We start from the raw sequence: 19521 nt of genomic DNA, 5'->3' as shown, positions 1-19521 counted from the left end.
AGAATAAAAGTAAGAAGATACGCATATGATATACAATTTAAGCAATATCAACCTGGTCTATTTAAACAAACTATTGACATTAAAAATAAGGAAATGGATAAAAAAAACCAGCTATCAGTAAAGACTATCACCATTTCCTATCCAATGTAAAACAATCACCTCAACCATGCGACCAAATTAGTCCAGAAATTGCCTAAGCTACAAACTATTGATCTCCTAGCCAAGTAATAGCAATAAAGGGAAACTCTAGAATATGATATAGTCTGGGTTATAAAATCTTACAGAAAAGGATAATGGAAGATTATAAGAAGAAGGCATTCCACTCCTACTGATTTATGGTGACAAAATCCAAACATTCTCATCCTGTATACACATTCTCATACCTGCTGATCTATAAATCCCCCCTCAAAAAAGACCACCCAATTTCTAGTGGGAGACTTTCCTTTATAGCATGTAACATTTTGTGGATTCCAATAGGGCACAAAGTATGGGTGGCATGCAATCCATATTGTTGGAGGGATGTATTGGTAAGATCATAGATCCATCAAAGTAATATATAGCTCTCTGAGTTTCCATGGGATACTTACAAATCTGAAGCATTACATATATGACTTTAGGACTAGTTTACTTATTTAAGAATGATGAATTTCAATAGAGTTTAGCTCATATGAGACATAGAACAACAACTAGAGTTGGCATTGAGGGAATATTTGTTCCTGTGGCAGTCCATTCTTATGGTTTTCAGTCCTCTGCTAGCCCCATTTCTGTGTGTGGCCCCAGGCCACCATACCTGAGGATCTCTTCACTATGGGTTCCCATTACCAGGGCCCACTTTCACCCCCTAGCACAAGCCCCTCTGCCTGCCTCACTCTGCCTCCTCTCTAAGGTTGAAAATTTGTGGGGGGAAGGAAGGAGTAGGGAATCATGGGCTGTGATGGAATGGGGAGCTAGAATATGGAGGATGTACAGCTCCTTCTTATATCACAATGGAACTCTGTTGACAAAGGATCTGCTCCTTCCTCCCACCTAAAGTGAATTTGCACTTGCTTCTAAATTTCCTAATAACAGCTCTGATAAGTCATAAACTAGATGCATGCCTGAAATATCTTTCCAAAGAACCAAGATTTCAACATATTTTTTAACCTCATGAGTATCTCAAAGCAAGGTTGTTTCTTCCTTTTGGCTATATTTGTTTAGCAAATTTCTCTGCTTATAATTTGTCAACTTGCCTTTTTTTTCAGTTAGTATAAATTCTAATTTGAATTTTCATCATTGAGAAAGAAGGATAAGGAAGTCATCAGAGGAAGAAAAGAAGTTTCCATTCCACAATATGAGAACACTGTAAAAAAAAAAATTACACCGACTTAAATACCATCTTAGTTTTAAATATGACAGATAAATTTAAAAGGCTTAGGTAAAGGTTCGGAAAATGACTCTATCCACATGTACCTTTTTCTCCTTTGTCTTTTTTCTTAATAGGCACACATTTACTTTCTCATTTGTATATCAGAATTGATGACTGTTGTTCATCAGCAAATGGGTGATCTTGCACTCACGAGTTGTATGCTGAGGGAAAGGGCACCCTGGGCTCTGTTAGTATCACATTTCAGCAAACCACAGAAACAAAAAAGAAAAGAAGTAGGGTTTGAAGACTTGTGATCAGCTTTTAAGACATCTGTTCTTAAGTCCAGACTAAGCAGATCAAGAAAGCGATTATCAGAGCTCAGAAATCAGGTTAAAATGTCAGTCATTGAGCCGTTTACTGAAAACCCTAAATTCTCCCTGCAGCTTCTAGAGATTTTCATGTTTTTTTTTTAATAATTCACAGCTTTGGATATAAAGCAATACACATCTTGAACTAGCTCAAGATGGCCCAATTGTTAAATTCCAGTTTGAGCTTTTACACTTTAGAAATGGTGAACATTACAAACTAGACTTGATTGTCCAGATTGAAGAAAGTGGTGGGGAAAATGTCAATAAAATGTTACACTTAAAAGCATAATCTTACTTTTTTTCCCAGAGAGCTGGTTGTTAAACATTTACCAGCACACACCCCTGCTACAAAATATATTACACAGTAGTCTTCATTAGCAAAGGGAAATTAATTATCATCTGTATTTCAGAGTAGGGCCTTGGTCCATTTAAATGAGCTGAAAAACTGTACTTGACACCCAGAAACACTACATTCTTGTTCCATATAAAAGAAAAGCTTTTGATATTTTATCTCAAATACATCATGTGATTGTGTTGTCACCAGCCTAGAAAGAAATAGCATTAGTATTTTTTTTCGTTTTCTAAAATATATCCCATTCTTTTTAAGAGCATTTGTAAGTAACTTCAGTATTGACTGGAGTTTTCAAAATCTATAAAGTACTATTTTAGTCTTCTCAGTTATACAAAACAATGTGTTTTGAATAGGCTCACAGGATAAAGAAATAGTAACAAGTGAACTATTACCAAAAATTACTACCAAAGGACAAAGAGCTAGTTTTCTTCTGAAATACTTGCCCTCCCCCCAGTAATAAAAACATTTATACAGATTATTATATTAATCAAAATGATAGAAATTATTTTCCTGCCTCTCCAACAGACAGTATTAAAATAAGCTGTTCATTTCAGCTCACAGGATGCCTTACCTTCTAATGTCATTATTTTGAACTTATATAAATGTCTTCTCCCCACAATCTCTAAGTTGAGTCGATTTCAAATAATTAATTGTACCGTTTGATCATTTGAGATTTTTTGCTTGTGAGAGAGAAAGAGAGAGTGTGTGTTTGTGTGTTTGTGTGTGTGTGTGTGTGTGTGTGTGTGTGTGTGAGATTGGCCCAATGAGATTCAACAGCTATTACTATTATCAGAGCTAGTAGAAAGTTAGTAGATTTTCTGAACCCCTGGGATGATTAGTAAGAATAGCCAGACAGTGATGTTAAGGGTATGAAACTGAAGTAACTTGTCATTAGCTGTTAGAAAGTTTAGATTTTTGCTTGCTGGGAAATTTGATGGCAGAATGGGGGGAAAGAGAGGAGAAGAAAGAACCTTTTAAAACTGAAATATCCCAAACCTATTCTCAACCCCAAAGAAAATTACTTGGGGAGAATTTGAACTGATCTGATTCCTATTTTGGGTAACTTGGAGGGGAGGAATATTTCCCTCTACAATTTGCAAATAACTTCAAAGACCTTGAAGGTCGAAGATAATTTAGGAACAATTGAAACTTAGTAGGCTGGTAAGACCTCTTCAGAGGAACAGAATCCAGAATCTGCAAGAATTTGAAACAAAATGGTAAATAAGGAAGTTACCATCCTACATTGCTATAGAAATCTTTGGTTCATATATAGAGCAACATTGTACATAGTTTTAAATTTTTTAACAACAGAGTTTCACATCCTTAGAATGGAGGGAAGAGTTTTATTGTAGGCTGTGTTCATAGGGTGTGTACTTCTAAATGTATAAAAACAATACCAAAAGAAGGAAACTAATGTGGCAGCCACTCTCTTTCATTATGTAATTCTTTGATTTCATAGTCTCTGAATTGACATTGTACCTTTCACCTAAAAAAACCTCAGAGGTTTATGCTGTAAAGTCAACATATAGATTGCTAATACATTAAGTTCACACCTTTAGATAGACAGATAATGCATTTAAATGGGTAACTACTGACTATGTTCCTAGTACTGATCTAATTATGGATACGAGTGCAGAAAACAAGTAAACAAGACAGTCCCCGCCCTCAAAGTGCTTACTTTCTAATGGTGAAGGTAACATATAAGGGAATGCTCAAAAATGGGAAATGCAGAGGTGGTATAGAAAGCTCACCTGCTAGAATTCAATTTTCAAGGGGTATAGTCCAAGATAGGGGTGGGGGACAGGGTGTGTCAGAATGATGGCAGAAATGCAAGCATCTTGAAACTGTTAAGAAATGATCTCATTCAGTTCCTTCATTTTTCAGAAAATGAAACTGAGTTTTAACTAAGAGGGTTGTTTTTTACCCAAGGTTACATTGTTAGTTAGTTGCAAAGACAAGACTAGAACTCAAATCTCTTTCTAGGTCAACACTTTTCCTGCTACACCAGCTCTGAAGCCTCTTAAGCAGGGTTTCTTAACCAGTGAAATGGTCAAATTGGGGGATGGTTTGTTTTTAGCATTTTGATAACTATGTTTCAGTAGCCTTGTAATCCTCTTTATTTGCTTTTATGCATTTAAAACCGTTATTGTGAGAAAGGTCTCCAGGCTTCATCAGATGCCAAAGGGACCCATGAAACAGAACAAAACAAAACAAAAAAGGTGAAAAACCTCTCTAGTCTAAAAGAAGAAATTAGAGAAAATTCTCAGTCTTGCTCTCTATAATGCAATAACCTGCCTAAATTGAAGAGCTGATAAGTAGAAAAGTCTTGAATTGTTTCTATTTCATTTGTTTTTGGTGTTATTTCAAAATATTACATCCTCCTACTAATAATATGGATTGTCACTGTTTTGCAATTTAAAGTCTAGTGGATTGTCTAGGGGCAGTGGGAGTTTAAATGATGTGTTCTGCCTTATACAGCTAATATGCATCTGGGCGGATATCATTCCATTTCTTCCTGATCCCAAGGAGGCAGCTTCTGCCTCTCATACCTTTTTCTTACTTAAGTTAGTTATACAACTTTTTTGTCTTTTTTATCAAAAATTCTGGAGGTAGGGTGGGGTCACATAAGCATATTTGGGTTTCACTTGTTTTATGGTTTACCTTAGGAAAGAGGACTTAGTAAACACACTTTATTGTACTAAGAGTTTTGATCATGGCAGAAATTTAAAATAAATGAATGCTTAGCTTTTGTAATAATAAGGCACATAAAAATGCCTAATTGTCATCCTCCACACTGACAACAATGATCTTACAATGGATCTTTATCCATGGCACAAAACAACATAGAATCTTGACTTTGGAGGAGCCCTCAAAATGTCACCTCATCTCCACCTTTGCCTACAGCATTGATGACTATTAGAAAACATATCGTAAAATCTCCCATGATGCTAAACTGCTTAACTTTTCCTTGTATACCTAAAAAAGGGGTAGGGGGTTTTTTCACAAACACTACCCACTGTTCTAGTATAGAGTAATTTTTACTTTAGCCATCTAAAATAAATGACTAACCCTCTGTGCCTTTTAGGGATCTGGAGAAAGAAATTCTACAGTCCTGCTTGGTGATTTCTAGTACAGTGACCACCTCACTGGACTGGTGAAAAAAACCTAATCATGTTTTATCTTTGTGAAATTTTAGTTCATTTGATAATTATATAGACTTCAACAAAACTAAGTGTGCATAGTTCAGATAGGTTAACTTGGCCAAAAACACATTTGAATATGTTATATTTTCAATATGTTCCTAGTTAGCCTATTATGTGACATCACTGTAGCTTTTCCAGTTTAGTTAATTTTTTTTTATACTAGCAAGGAAAACCATTTTAGAAAGACCACCTAAGCATATTCTGTTCCTCATTTTAATCATAGGCATCTCTGATTTTTCTGAGAGTTCTGCCCTGAAAAGATATTTTCTTTTTCTCCAAATGAGAACAAGCACATTTTGAATTCTGCTGACCCTTCTAATCTGGCATTTGCCTCCTGCTACCTGCCCTTTGGAGCATTTGGCTGCATTTCCAAAAAACAAAAAAACTTTGCAGAATACTTTTTTAAAATCAGTTATTGGAAACTGCAGCTTCTCTCCTAATCTATTCCTGTGATTTCCCATGGCATTTAGAGGGCAACAGAAATCAGATAACACTCCACAGAAAAGACAGTGAATCAGAGACATAGATAACATAAATGATAAAAATAAAATTGTGGTGGCATTATTTTAAAAGTATCATATAGAATAGTGAACAAGAATGGGATTTTACTGACACCTTAACACCTAGTTCACTGTACTGTTCCATACTGTGTATGGCATATTCACTAAAAGTTAGCGTGATGAGAATGAGTTACTTTAAAAGATTTAGAAATGTGATGATTATGGGCACTGATAGTGTTGGATAATGAGCTTGAATTCCGTCTCTTCCAGTTACAGGCTATTTGACCTTGGACAAGTCATTTTAACTTCTCTGTGCCCCACTTTCCTCAGTCTCTAAAATGAAGGGCTTATATTAGATATCATTGGTCCTCTTCAAAAATGAAGGACAGACAATTCAACTCAAGATGATCTAGGGTGCCTTCCAGATCTCAAAAACTATAATCTGGGGAGCAGCTAGGTGTTACAGTGAAAAGAGCACTGGCCCTAGAGTCAGAAGGACCTGAGTCCAAATCCAGCCTCAGACACTTAACACTTGCTAGCCATGTGACCTTGGGCAAGTCACTTAAACCCTATTGCCCTGTCTTGCCCCCCCCCCAGAAAAGCAAAAACAAAAAAACTCAAACCCTATAATCCTATGTCAAAGCAGAAAACATTTCTTTTTTTCTTTTTAAAAATAAAATTTTATTTTTTCCATCAGCAAGAATCTACCTTTTCTCCCTCCCACACCTCCCCAATTTGAGAATGAAAAAGAAATAGAACACCTGTTACAAATATGGATTGTAAAGCAAAATACAATTTTCACATTGGCCATGTCCAAAAAAATATGTTTCATTTTGTAGTTTTACTCCTTTACCTCTCTCTCAGGACATGGGTAGCATGTTTCATCATCAGTCCTCTGGAATTATAGGTGGTCATTACACTTTTCAGAATTCCCCAACTGTTCAAAGTTGTCTGTTATTACAACATTGCTATCATTGTATAAAAATTCTCCTGGTTCTACTCACTTCAGTCACTCTGCATCATTTCATACAGGTTTTCCTGAAACAGCACCTTCATCATTCTTTCCAGCACAATAGAATTCCATGACATTTATATACAATAACTTATTCAGCCACTTCCCAATTTATAGACACCCCCCCTCAATTTCCAAATCTTTTTTTAGCACAAATAAAAAGCTGATAAAATATTTTTGTACATCCTTGGGATTTGTTTTGGAAAGCATTATTTCTTAGTGATAAAAAAACAAAAGACTATTTTGATATGCTTGTTGGTCTGCACACACATAGGTCTTTGGGAACAAAGTTCATTCTTTTGTAGCAGTCTCTCCTGGTTTTCAGCCACAAAGCACTTGATCCAGGTTATTTGGCAGAACTAAAAACTTCCTTTAGTTAATGCAGATGTTTATGAGATAGACAAGGGTAAACATAACATTTACTTCATGTTTATTCTTTGGGAAAGATTAAATGTCATGGACCTCTTCCAGATTTTAATGAATTGAACCTGGGGGGTTATATTTTTCTATGCAACCTTACCCCGAGGGATATCTAGTGAACCTGTTGAGAGCTTAAGAAGTCAAATATGTGACTGTCACCAGGAAAATGTTTGCCAACAAATTGGGTGTTTGGTAGGTAAGAAGATCCTTTCCGCCATTTCTCCTTCCCCAAACACACTTTAGGTGTAATGATCATGAGTAAATCCCAAACTAAGTCTCTTTGACTCTTTCAAAAAAGCCCTGCAATTGATTCTCTGACATATCCTGACACATGGAGAAAAAAAAAATGTGATCTAGGTCCTGTTTACAATGGTTTCTGAACCACCCTCAGAGGCTGAATCCTTCCTGCACATCTTTGTTGGATTGATCTTTCATCATAATACATAACTGCTTAAAAATCTTCAGTGACTTCTCTTTGCCCATAAAATTTCAAATCTCCATAATCTTCTCCCTCCTTATGATACCAAGTTTGTGTTTTAATTGTGCATAAACATCCACTCTGAATCAGGCAGATTGAGCCATCCAAGGTGTGTCCCCTAAAACACACCTTGAGCATTGCTTTGTAAACACCTAAAGTCATGCCACGGCCTTCACCAAGGCTGCTCTTCCACTTCTCTCCAACTACATCACTCTTGACCACCTCGAAGAACTTGCTTCATTTCCCACCCATAGTGGCTTGTGGTGCTGGTTTCTGTTGTTCCTCCTCCAAACTTCTTTTCATGTACTATTTGCACCAATCATTTGACCAAGATGGCAGAGGAGAGAGACAGACAGACAGACAGACAGACAGACAGAGAGACAGAGAGAGAGACAGAGAGAGACAGACAGAGAGAGAGAGACAGAGAGAGAGACATACAGACAGACAGACAGAGACAGAGAGAGAGAGACAGAGAAAGACAGACAGAGACAGAGAGAGACAGACAGAGACAGAGAGAGAGACAGAGACAGACAGACAGAGACAGAGAGAGAGACAGAGAAAGACAGACACACAGACAGAGACAGACAGACAGAGACAGAGACAGACAGAGAGACAGACAGAGACAGAGAGACAGACAGAGAGACAGACAGACACAGACAGACAGAGACAGAGAGAGACAGAGAGAGAGAGGGAGAGGGAAGGAGAGAGAGAGAAACAGAGAGAGAGAGAGACAGAGAGAGAGGGAGAGGGAGGGAGAGAGAGAAACAGAGACAGAGAGACAGAGAGAGGGAGAGGGAAGGAGAGAGAGAGAGAGACAGAGACAGAGAGAGAGAGACAGAGAGAGAATGTGATATCTTCCCCCAACTAGATTATAAACTCTATGAGGACAGGATTGTATTATATACTTTTTCTATTTCCAGAAGCATTTAATACAGTGCTTTGCATATAAAGGCCCACAGTCAGGGGTATTTTTGAACTAGCCTGAGCCTGCTTGCAAGAACTAACTGATAAATTTCAGTGTGAGCATTTACATCTCAAATTAGGGGTCAATTTATTATTTTGTTGAATCTGGTTCTGCACTGGGAGTATTGTGGGCCATATGCACAGTGTGTTGGATACCTCTGATCTAAACTTAGGAATATAATGAAAAAATGGTAATAATGCATATTAAACTTAAAAGTATATCATGTACATTATGCATTTCCCCCCTCTGGAGAGCAAGCTATTAAACATTTACCAGAACATGACTGTCCCTAGTGCACATTTGACAGAGAATTGGAAGAGGCCTTCAAAGGCATCTAGTCCAACCTACTCACCACATTACCACCATTTCACAGATGAGAAAAATGAGACTTTAAGAGTCAAAATCATTTGCCCAACAGGGAGAATATGATAGAGCCAGAATTCATCGGTTGATAAGTCCTTTTTTTGTAGAATATTCCATATTAAGTAGTCCTTTTATAGAATATTCTATATTAAATATTCAATGTCTTAGAAAATGAGAAATAGAATATTTCCTTCTTGTCCATCACTTCATGCCCCAGGCTCACAGATCCCAAAGCAGCTCTTTGTAGTAGCCTTTACTACCTTTTTGGTAGACAGTTTCTATGTCCACCAGTGTGGTAAAGCAGGATGAGCTTAGCTTTGGAAGCAAAGGTCCTAAATTCAAATTCTGTCTCTGATAATGATATGACTTTGGATAAGTTATTCAACCTCCATAGGCATCAGTTTTTCTCATCTGCAAAAAGAAGAGACTTGACTAGATGACCTCTGCAGTTTCTCCTAGTTCTAGATTTATGATTCTATGATCAATTAATTATTTCCATCCATGTTCATGGACCTCCTGAAATCTATTCATGAACCCCTTGATTGTGTGGACCCCAGGTCAAGAGCCTCTGGCATAACAGAAGAAGGAAAGTGTCCAGAACAAAGCCTTTGGAGACACCTATGGTTAATAGTCATAACTTAGATGAAAGCCAAGCAAGAGAGACAGAGAAATGGTTAGACAGATAAGAGGAGAGCCAAAAGATAAGAGTCTAGAAAACCTAGAGGGATAAGAATATCCAATAAAAGAGGGTTCTTAACTGTGTTGAAGTTTGCAGAGGGATCAAGAAGGATGAGGATTGAGAAAAAGTCATTAGATTTGGCAATTAAATGTCACTGTTGACTTTTGAGAGAGCAACTGACTTCAAATGAGACCAGAAAACCAACTGCAAAGGGTTGAGTAAGAGAATAGAAAGTGTATGCACCAATTGTGAAGATTTTCTCAAGAAGTTTAGCTAAAAATGAAGTTGAGAGATATAGATCTATAGCCTACAGGAATGGTGGGGTCAAGCAGGGGCATTTTACAATGTAGGAGACATAGGTATGTTTAGAGACAGCAGGAAATGAGCCATTGGATAGAGAGTAGGGATGATAAAGCAGGCAATCCATTGGAGAAGACAGAATCGGTTGAGGCTTGTGTTTGCCTTGGCCAAGAGAAGGTTCACTTTTTCAAAAGAGACAGGAGACAGAAGTGAAAAGGGAGATTTATTTCACCCAGGACCAAAGAGCTATCTATTTATCCCCCATAAATCCAGTGGGGCCTGGCAGCATTCTAGGTGAAGAGACTCCCCTCCTGTGTTAGGCTGTTCCAGGGATAAAGCATTTCTGTTCCCAGGATAGTACACTGAGTACTTCTGTACTTCCTCACCAAACAGGTTTCAGTAGTTGTGAAATAATCTGGGCATCTGCCCTATACCTTTCAAGTAGTCTTTGGACCTCAACAGAAACAGAATCTATATGATCTGTATGTTGGAAAATGAAATTTTAAAAAAAATTTTAAGTTAAAAAATGTATTGTTATATTTGCAGTATTTTTTTACATCACCAAAATTTCCTCTAATACCTTTCCTCTCTCCCAGTCTCAGAGAACCATCCCAAATAACAAATATAAAGAAAAAGAGAGAAGGAGAAAACATCAAAAACTGATCAATACATCTTTTAAAAGTCTGAAATTATGTACAATGTACCATACATCTGAAAAGAAGTATGGTGTGGGTGTTTTCTTATATCCCTTCTTTGAAGCAATATTTGTTCTTTGTAATTTCACAACATTAGTTTTTGATTGCTTTGTGGATGATATAATCATTATGTATATTGTTTTCTTTGCTCTGCTTACTTTACTCTTCATCAGATCATATAAATCTTTCCAGACTTCTCTGTATTCATCATACTCTTCATTTCTTATAACACAGCATTATTCCATTACATTCATATACCACAGTTTTTTAGTTTATTCCCAATTGATGAGCATAGACTTTATTTCCAATTCTTTAAAAAGTGATGCTATCAGTATTTTAGTGTACATGGTGATTTAAAAATTTATTTTCAGTGTGCAGTCATTCTCAGAAAACAGATCTGATGTTGTAATAGGCCATCAAACAGGATTATTAGGAAGGCATAAGTTCTATGGTTACCAGTTTCTTAGAGCCACTGTTTGGCTCATGGAAAAATCTCATGGAAAAACATTAACAAAGGTATGTGTTTCCCCCAGTAGGCCTTTCTGTCACCACCCCTGCCCCCACCACAGACCACCTCTGCTCTCTTCCTTCACTTTTCACACCTTCCCTCATGCAGAGCCACTCAGAGTATTCATTCTGTCCTACTCCACTCCACATACAACAGGATGTCCGCCTGTAAGAACTCTGCTGTGGTTTTTGCATTGGAAGTAAAAACTGTTCTACTCTGGGTGTGTTTATGTGTCTGTGGGTTGTGTGAAGATAGTGGTATTTTTTTTTTTCAAAGAAAGGCTCTATATAATAAATAGAAAGAGTTCCTACCACTTGTCAGTAAAAGTAAGTAGATGTAGATAGACTCTCTGGGGCAGGCAGCTGGGGTAGGGCACATCATTTTTGAGGTTGTCTTCTAAGAGTCTGAGCCTCTTTCTTTGCATTGTTTCTCATTTCTTTTTCAGCAATGAAATTGTAAGGAGCGATTTGAAGAAGCTGCCAGCACTTCCCACCCAAGCACTGAAGGAGCATCCATCCCTGGCTTACTGGTAACCTACCCATAAATCTCCAGATTTTAGCCATCACTTTGTCCTTCCCTTGCATGCCTGAAAATTAAGTCTCTTCACCTGTCCATTCCTCTGCCATGCTAACCAGAAAGGATTCTCCCATCTGTCCTTTGTCCTATACATTCTATAAGGCTGGGGAAGCACATTTCAATAACCTTGGGTGTGCATCAGATTCCTTTGAAGGGGAGGGCTCTTTGTGAGATTGTATATAATCTGTGAAATAAAACACTGGGTTCTGTGACCATGAGAAGCAGTGAGTTTTGTTTTTAATCTGCTCTCTATGGTTTCATTTTGGAATCCTTGCTTTCTTCTAGAGCCTTTTATCTACTTCTAGAGTTTCATTTTGGGAGTATTATCATCTAATGTCAGATATGCAAGGTTTCATGATGTTGGGGAAATGACAGGATTTTTTTTCTTCTTTGCAAAAGAGATAGAGCCATTCTTTACCTCCACCTTTCCACATCTCCAAAACCAGCAACCATGTAACATAATACTCTAGTTAACTATAGGACTTTCAGTGACTGATTAGAAGTGAATTAGAAATTTGAAAAGTTCCCAGCTCAGTGTTTTGTTCATGAATGAGTAGGACTGGCATTCCTATAATGCATGTTGAAATGATCTCTGACTTTTTTCTCCATTTTCTAAAAAATTTTTTCCAATCTTCTTAAGAGCATTTTAAGATAACCTACCAGGAAGCTTTAGAACTCTTTGCAGTATGAAACAGTATTCAGAAAATAACATTCTGAAATAACTACTCTAGGCTGTTTAACAAAAAAAAAATATTACAAGTTAGAGGGAAGTCAACCCTGATATACTAGAAGATAGCCCTTTTTAAAACATTTATAAATTTACATTCTGAGATACATGTATTGCCTTTGTTTCACTTTGCCTGGACATATTTTCCACTAAAAAAATAGTATTTCTAAAATGAAAGTAGTTTTAGCAAGTCTCTTTAGCTAAGAAAGGGCATGTCAATATTAGAAATGCAAAACATGTTTATACTTATCTCAAAAAATCCCTTTTGCCTCAGAGACAGAATAATACTTAGGGAATTAACCTGGAAGTTGGGAAATTTATGTATTCACTAGGACATAGTTATTCTGATTTTCAGTGTGATCATATCTCTAAATTTACCTCTATGATTGAATCATGGACTATCAGAGCTAGAAGGGACCTCAGAGGTCATCTAGTCCAGACTTTTGATTTTACAGATGAGGAAATTGAGGCCCAGGGATGGGAAGTGACTTGGGTGAGGTTAGAGAGCTAGTTAGTGGTAATACAACGTTTGGCTTTTTTTCAATTCTAAAATGCACATGTTATTGCTGTCCTTAAAAAAAATGCCATCAAGGTTAGTACATAATAGTTGTTTGTTTTATAATGTACTATTCTGTAGAATTATAATTGACTGAGTAAAACAAAATCTATTTAACCTACAGGCAATTGAGCTGCATAAACTTCCAGACCTATAGTCTTTTAATCGTGTGCACTCATGCAAAAAAAAAAAATACATGTTTTTTTTACTTTTTCTTTCAAAGCCACTGACCATTATCCCCTAGATTCTTCTGCCCTCTGATGATTGTACATCCTACAATGTGGTCCTATAATTCCACCATTGGTGCACATGACTACACTCTCAGGCCAGACACGAAAGGGGTGGGAGTGAAAGGGGGTAAACTAGTGAAGTCTTTTCTCTCTTCTAGAATTAGAGGATATTTGCCACCAAGAATCAGAAGGGGGTGGATCGATCTAGTCACTACTAGAACAGATGTAGTCACTACTTATCTTTTAGTTTAGGGGAGAGATCCATCTCTATCCCTCAGTCACGTGTGCCTATCTTCATCCAGTTCCAAGCACTTTGTAATCACTTATGTTCATTGGTTCATCATTTGCATGTTAATGAATTCATTATCCATCCCCACTCCACCCCTAGCACTCTATAGGCTCCCTGAAATAACTGTTTAAATTCTAATAGAATCATACTTATTATTTTTCATCATGAAAATATTTTACATGCATTATATAATTATGCAAGAGTCCTATCAAGTGAAAGGGAATTCTCCCACCACCCTCTCCTCTCTTTCTCTGTCTTTTCTTCTTCTTCCTCCTCCTCCTCTCTCTCACTCACATACAAGCATACACCACGCATATATTCATGTATATAACTCCCCCAACTTCATTCATTGGCTTTCTTTTTGATATACAGATTTCTTTACCCATTGCCTCCCCCCACATTATACCCACAATAGACCATAGTTGTTCTATCTTCATTCTTTACCTATCCCCTTTAGGGCCACACTATTCTTGTCTATGTGCCCCCATTGAGACCCAGGTGGGCAATCACCAGCCTCCTTGCTTTTCTCAGAATGATTGGAGAGTAAGTCTAGGGCTTTGTTTTCCAAGCAGGTCCATTCAAGCTACTTAGCCTGGTTCCTGTATAAACAAGTCAGTGGCATGGACTCTCCTGATAACTCACTGCTGATTGAATAGGGCTCTTTTCCTCTTTGATTTTTTCATTGTTCTTGGCAGATATTCAGTACGTCAGCCCATTTCTTTGGAATTTTTCAGCAAAGGCCTTAAGGAAGGATATTTATATAATTATATTCTGTGCATATATATCTGCATATGGCATATGCTGATTATAGAAAAATAGAATCAAAAATATCTGTAATCCAAAGATGCTTGGGGGGGGGGTTTCTTCTTCATCTCCAGCTATCATCATTCATCACTCATGTCAAATACTCTACATTATCAGATGGGAAGAAATATTCCAACTCATAAATCTGTATACCAGACCAAGCCCTTCTCCTCCCTAACCTAGAATCATAGACTGTAGAGCTGGAAAATAACTTGGATATCATGTAATCAAGCCACTTTATTTTAGAGACTAGGAATATTAAGTTCATAGACAACAAGTGCCTTGCCCATGATACAGCTTAAGTAAGTGGCATTCAAGTCTTCTGACTCTTGAGAATCCAGTGCAATTTACTCCATACCACAGTGTGCTTGTGCTTTGCCAAATGAAGGTCATACATCCCTTAGAGACAGACACCCCTCAGTAGAGAGCAGTATGCAGAGTAGATTCCCAGCCTGGGTCAGGGAAGGTATTGAGTTATCTAACTGGGATATCTAATGAGATATGCATTCTAATCCCAATATAACCTCTGATTTCTGTGTGACCTTGTACTAGGTCACTTAATTCTCAGTTACATCTGTAAAATGGGGCTAACAATAACAATATGTTTCCCCTAAATACTAATTGAAGGAGAATAAAAAGTCTTAGAATATAATTAGAAACTAATGAAAGGTACAGCATGATGCTGAGTAATAATATAATAACCTTTTCTGCTAAGATTACCCTAGAAGAGTCACTTAATTCTTCTGAACCTCTGCTTCTTCATTAGTAAAATGGGTATAATATTTGCACTAGCTACCTCACAAGGCTGGTTTGAAGAAAGCACTTTACGATCCTTTAAGAATTATAGAAGGGACAGCCCAGTAGCACAGTGAGTAAGAGCACTGGCCCCAGAGTTGAGATGACCTGGGATGAAATTCGGGCTTAGACACTTAGCACCCACCCAGAAACACCTGGCCATGTAACCTTGAGCAAGTTACTTAACCCCAATTGCTTAGGGGCAGCCAGGTGGCTCAGCAAGTAAGAGCACCAGCCCCGTGTCGGGATGACCTGGGGGATTGAATCCTGGCTCAGATACTTAGCACCACACCCAGAAATAACTGGCCATGTAACCTTGAGCAAGTTACTTAACCCCAATTGCTTTAAAAAAAAAAAAGAATTATAGAAACGTGAATGAGTATTGCTGCTGCTATACTATGCTGCTATACACCACCACCAAGAAAAATGGAACTAGGCAAGGACAATTTTAATTTAGACACAATTCCAAGCTTAAAACTAGTTAATAGTTAGCATTACACACACACACACACACACACACACACACACACACACACACATACACACACATTAAAAGAAGGTAGCTGTCTTCATCTTTTCCTTTTATATAAGGTCCTCCTTTTGCTGCCCCCAGCCAATTAATTTTGTAAAGCTGGTTGATTGTAACTCCTGGATCATTCATAGGTTGTTCCACCCAGGAACAGTTGTTTTGATAAATGTTCAGTAACTGGTTCTATGGAGATAGGCAGCTAGGTGGTACAGTAAATAGAGTGCCAGACCTAGAGTCAGGAAACTCTTCCTCCTAAGTTCAAATCTGACCTCAGGCACTAACTAGCTGTGTGATCCTGGGCAAGCTACTTAACCCTGTTTGTCTGTTTCTTCATCTGTAAAATGGGCTGCAGAAGAAAATAGCAAACTACTCCAGTATCTTTGCCAAGAAAACCCCGATTGGGGTCACAAAGACTTGGACACAACTATACAGCAACATTTTGTCTCTGGAGATAAAATGTATGCAAGAAACATTTTAAAGTTTAACCTGAATTATTTTCTCCATTGCTTTCTTTCTTAAGTCTAAAGTAGACTATCAACAAAAAAATAAATGAATCAAGCCCTGGTTCATAGCATTTGCTGATTTCTGAGGTGCTAATTCTCACATTGAGATAATCAGTTCCAATTGGTTCCTTCAAAGCCCCTGGTTCTCCCTATTCTAGGCTGTTTCTCAGAAGTGAACCTGAGGTTGGTCAGGAGTTAAATGGCAAAAAGACCATGTATCTCAAGCATTTATGGGTTTCTCAGCTCATACCCTTAGTCACTGCACACTACAAATGAATTTATACAGGACAGAAGAGGTTTAAATTGAGGCTTAAAAAAGGAAAAAGTCTAGGCAAAAAGTAGTTAGTAGTTTTGGCATCACCAAATTGTCCCAAAGAGTGGAGGGAAAGTAGAATCTGGGGTGAAGGGGCCGTTATTCAGCTTGGAAAGTCCCATAGCTGTCTGCAGTTGCTAGCTTTTCACTTTAGGATATACTGGAGAGAGCACTGGCTGTAGAACCAGAAAACGTTGATTCAAACTCTCACTCTGACTCATATTCCCTTTGTCATATTAGATCAATCACTTAACTTCTGGCAGCCCCAATTTCTTCATTTGCAAAATTAAGAAGTTGAAATAGATTGCCTCTGATCTGGAATGAGTCTTTTTAGCTTTAAATCTATGATCTATCATCACCAGATCTAGTCAGTGGAAAACTGAACAGCTGAAGGGCCAGCTGACCATTTTTACATGTTTTGTTGGTGTCCATGTGCATAATTTAAAAGGTTTACACTGATTATTTTCCCTGGACTCTGCATAAGATGAAAAAAAAAAGTAAACAATGCCATGTGATATGACCAGGCTCTAGGAACTGACTTTGTAAGGGTGCCAGATCAGTGCAACATTTAGTGTAGGAGGTGGATTGGAACTTGGGAAAGCAGCTGTGGTATCTCCTGCTGCCTACTTGAAACTGACTTTCACTATCTCGTGTGACACAAAGCATTGTAAATGCACAGGCATATGTAAATATCTATAGACCAAGGATTCCTTTTGTTCTTGGATAAAATGCTGCTCAGTGATTTCCTTTGCCATGGTAGCATTTCTTTTCCCCCATGACTTGGAGCAGATTTACTAAGGTGAAAATGAAAAAAAAAGCCTCAGTAGAAACAGAGTGAATTCCTTTAAATTCCTGGACATCATGAAAATAGCAGTCTCAATGAAGAAAGCTGCCCCTTCCTTAAACTTACCCTGCCTCCTCTTCTTTCTTTGAGAGCAGTTTAAAATAGTAACAATTTACATCTAAATCTTTCGACCATATGAAGTGCTTTCCTCAAAAGAACGATGTGAAGTCTAAGTATTATTTTATCGCCATTTGACAGACAATTCACACTGAAAGGTTAAATTACTTGTCCAAAGTCATATATAGTTAGGAAATGTCACAGCCAGGATTCAAACCTGATTTCAAATTCAACACATATTTCAAAAATTCTGTGGAACTTTAATTGAAAAACAGAATACTGTGTATTCATTTTTTAAACCTTTTTTTTTTGGAGGGGGGAGGCAAGGCAGTTGGGGTTAAGTGACTTGCCCAAGGTCACACAGCTAGTTAAGTGTCGAGAGTCTGAAGCCAAATTTGAACTCAGGTCCTCCTGACTCCAGGGCCAGTGCTTTATTCACTGCATCACCTAGCTGTCACACTGTATATTTATGTAGCACACTTCAAATGAGCTCAGGACAGTTTGCAGAAATATGCAAATCTCAGTCATGAACAAAAAATCTCAAAATATTAGAAAAAAGATAGAGGAAAATTTAGGATAAATAAAATAAGTAAGTCTTGATTCTGCTCCTTTGCTACCTGTGTGATCTTGGGCCAGTTGCTTAACTTTTTCAAGCCTTGGTTTCCCTATCTGTAAAGTGAAGTGGTTGAACTAGATAACCTTCAGGGTCACTTTTAGTGACATGTCTATGGTTCTATGACTTCTTGAAGGGTTACTCTGTATAGTAGGTAGAAAATTCATTGAATTTTTTGTACCAGGACATAGTACATCTATGTTATAGATTCAATAGAAATTCATTGGTGATAGATCCATAATAGGTAGGCTACTAGCATGTGGTTAAGAGTTTTCCTAAACTTTTGATATTGAGATCATGCAGGACAACCAGGGCTTCTCACTCATGTTCCTTCAATACTGCTCTAGGAGGGAGTGCATGAGATTAAATGAGTCAACTATTGATCTCATTCAGTGTGGACTTTGTCTTTCCCTGGATGGAGTGGAGACCCTGTGGATTACCCTGAAAGCCTCTCTTTCCACTGTGCCCACCTTTTTTGCATCTGACCAGGTTTTCTGTCCTTCCCTTTGTGGCATGGAACCTTATAATCCCATGTTCCTTTTGAGGTTTTAAAATTATTTTTATTGCTGATAATACGTTTTAAAAGACACCTCATACAAAGGCTTACTCTTGTCCCACTCTTATCCACTGCTCATCTTTCTTATTGCTCTTAGAAAAAAAATAATCCAGAGTATGCTGGTCGTTTCATGATAGAAGTTGGGAAAAGGGGTTGAATTGAAAAGCTGGATTAGGGGTATGGGTGGAAAATTGAGTGAGGACTAGAGATAGTGCTGCTTCTAGTACTGGTGTCAGAGGAGCCAATGTTAACAATGAGGGAAGATCAACGCTTGGAGTTTGCCCTCCACTCAAACTTCTCCCTCTACCCTGACACTGAAAGCTCTGCTGCCACACAATTGAAACAGCCCTAGGGCAACGTGGTAAGTGGAGACTGGATGGAGATAGGAATGGAGGCAGTGAACCAGGGAAGGGTAGAAGACTGTGGGATCCAAAAGAGGGAGAGGAGAGAAAGCCCAAACAGTGACTAGGGCAGGTGAGGTGTGGGGGAAGGGAGAGGGGACATGGGACAGTATCCCCAATGCCATGGTCCATTCCTGGGTGAATTCAGTTACCTTTATTTAACAGAAATGAAACCAAGAAACATCCATTCTCCCATGAGGTGCAGTGATTGGACCATAGTTAGAACTCTGAACTTTTACCTCTCCTTCCAATATACTAAGTTATTGGCACATAGACATAGAATCAGCATAGTAACAGTACCATTAGTGTCATTAAGTAACACTTGTAGGAGGTGTTGGGTTACATTGGCAGGCCTACGAGATTAATGGGGGAAAAAAGAAAGGAAGAAAGGATTGAAGGGGGAAATAAAAAGATAGGGAAGAATGATATAAAGGAAAAGAGAAGAGAAAAAACAAAAGGTAAGGAAAAGAAAAGAAACATTGGAAGGAATCAAGGAAGGGAGAGAGAGAGAGAGAGAGAGAGAGAGAGAGAGAGAGAGAGA

General features: G+C 37.9%; 1 protein-coding gene across 6 annotated transcripts in view; it reads left to right on the top strand.

Moving 5' to 3' along the window:
• The window catches only part of LOC138176002 (FERM domain-containing protein 4A), a 416847-nt gene that overhangs the window by 288241 nt on the left and 109085 nt on the right, over window positions 1–19521 (top strand). For all 6 annotated transcript variants that reach the window (XM_069106685.1, XM_069106684.1, XM_069106682.1 and 3 more), the window contains exon 8: window positions 11633–11716. In XM_069106685.1, the coding sequence (XP_068962786.1) occupies window positions 11633–11716 (84 nt within the window). The remainder of the gene's footprint in view (window positions 1–11632; window positions 11717–19521) is intronic.

The sequence above is a fragment of the Petaurus breviceps genome, unplaced genomic scaffold (assembly GCF_028583685.1).
Source record: "Petaurus breviceps papuanus isolate PSGF00001 unplaced genomic scaffold, PetGlider_PUasm1.0 80, whole genome shotgun sequence".
NCBI classification, from domain to species: domain Eukaryota; kingdom Metazoa; phylum Chordata; class Mammalia; order Diprotodontia; family Petauridae; genus Petaurus; species Petaurus breviceps.
Note: the sequence above shows the minus strand (reverse complement) of the source record. Positions and strands in the feature narration are given on the sequence as shown.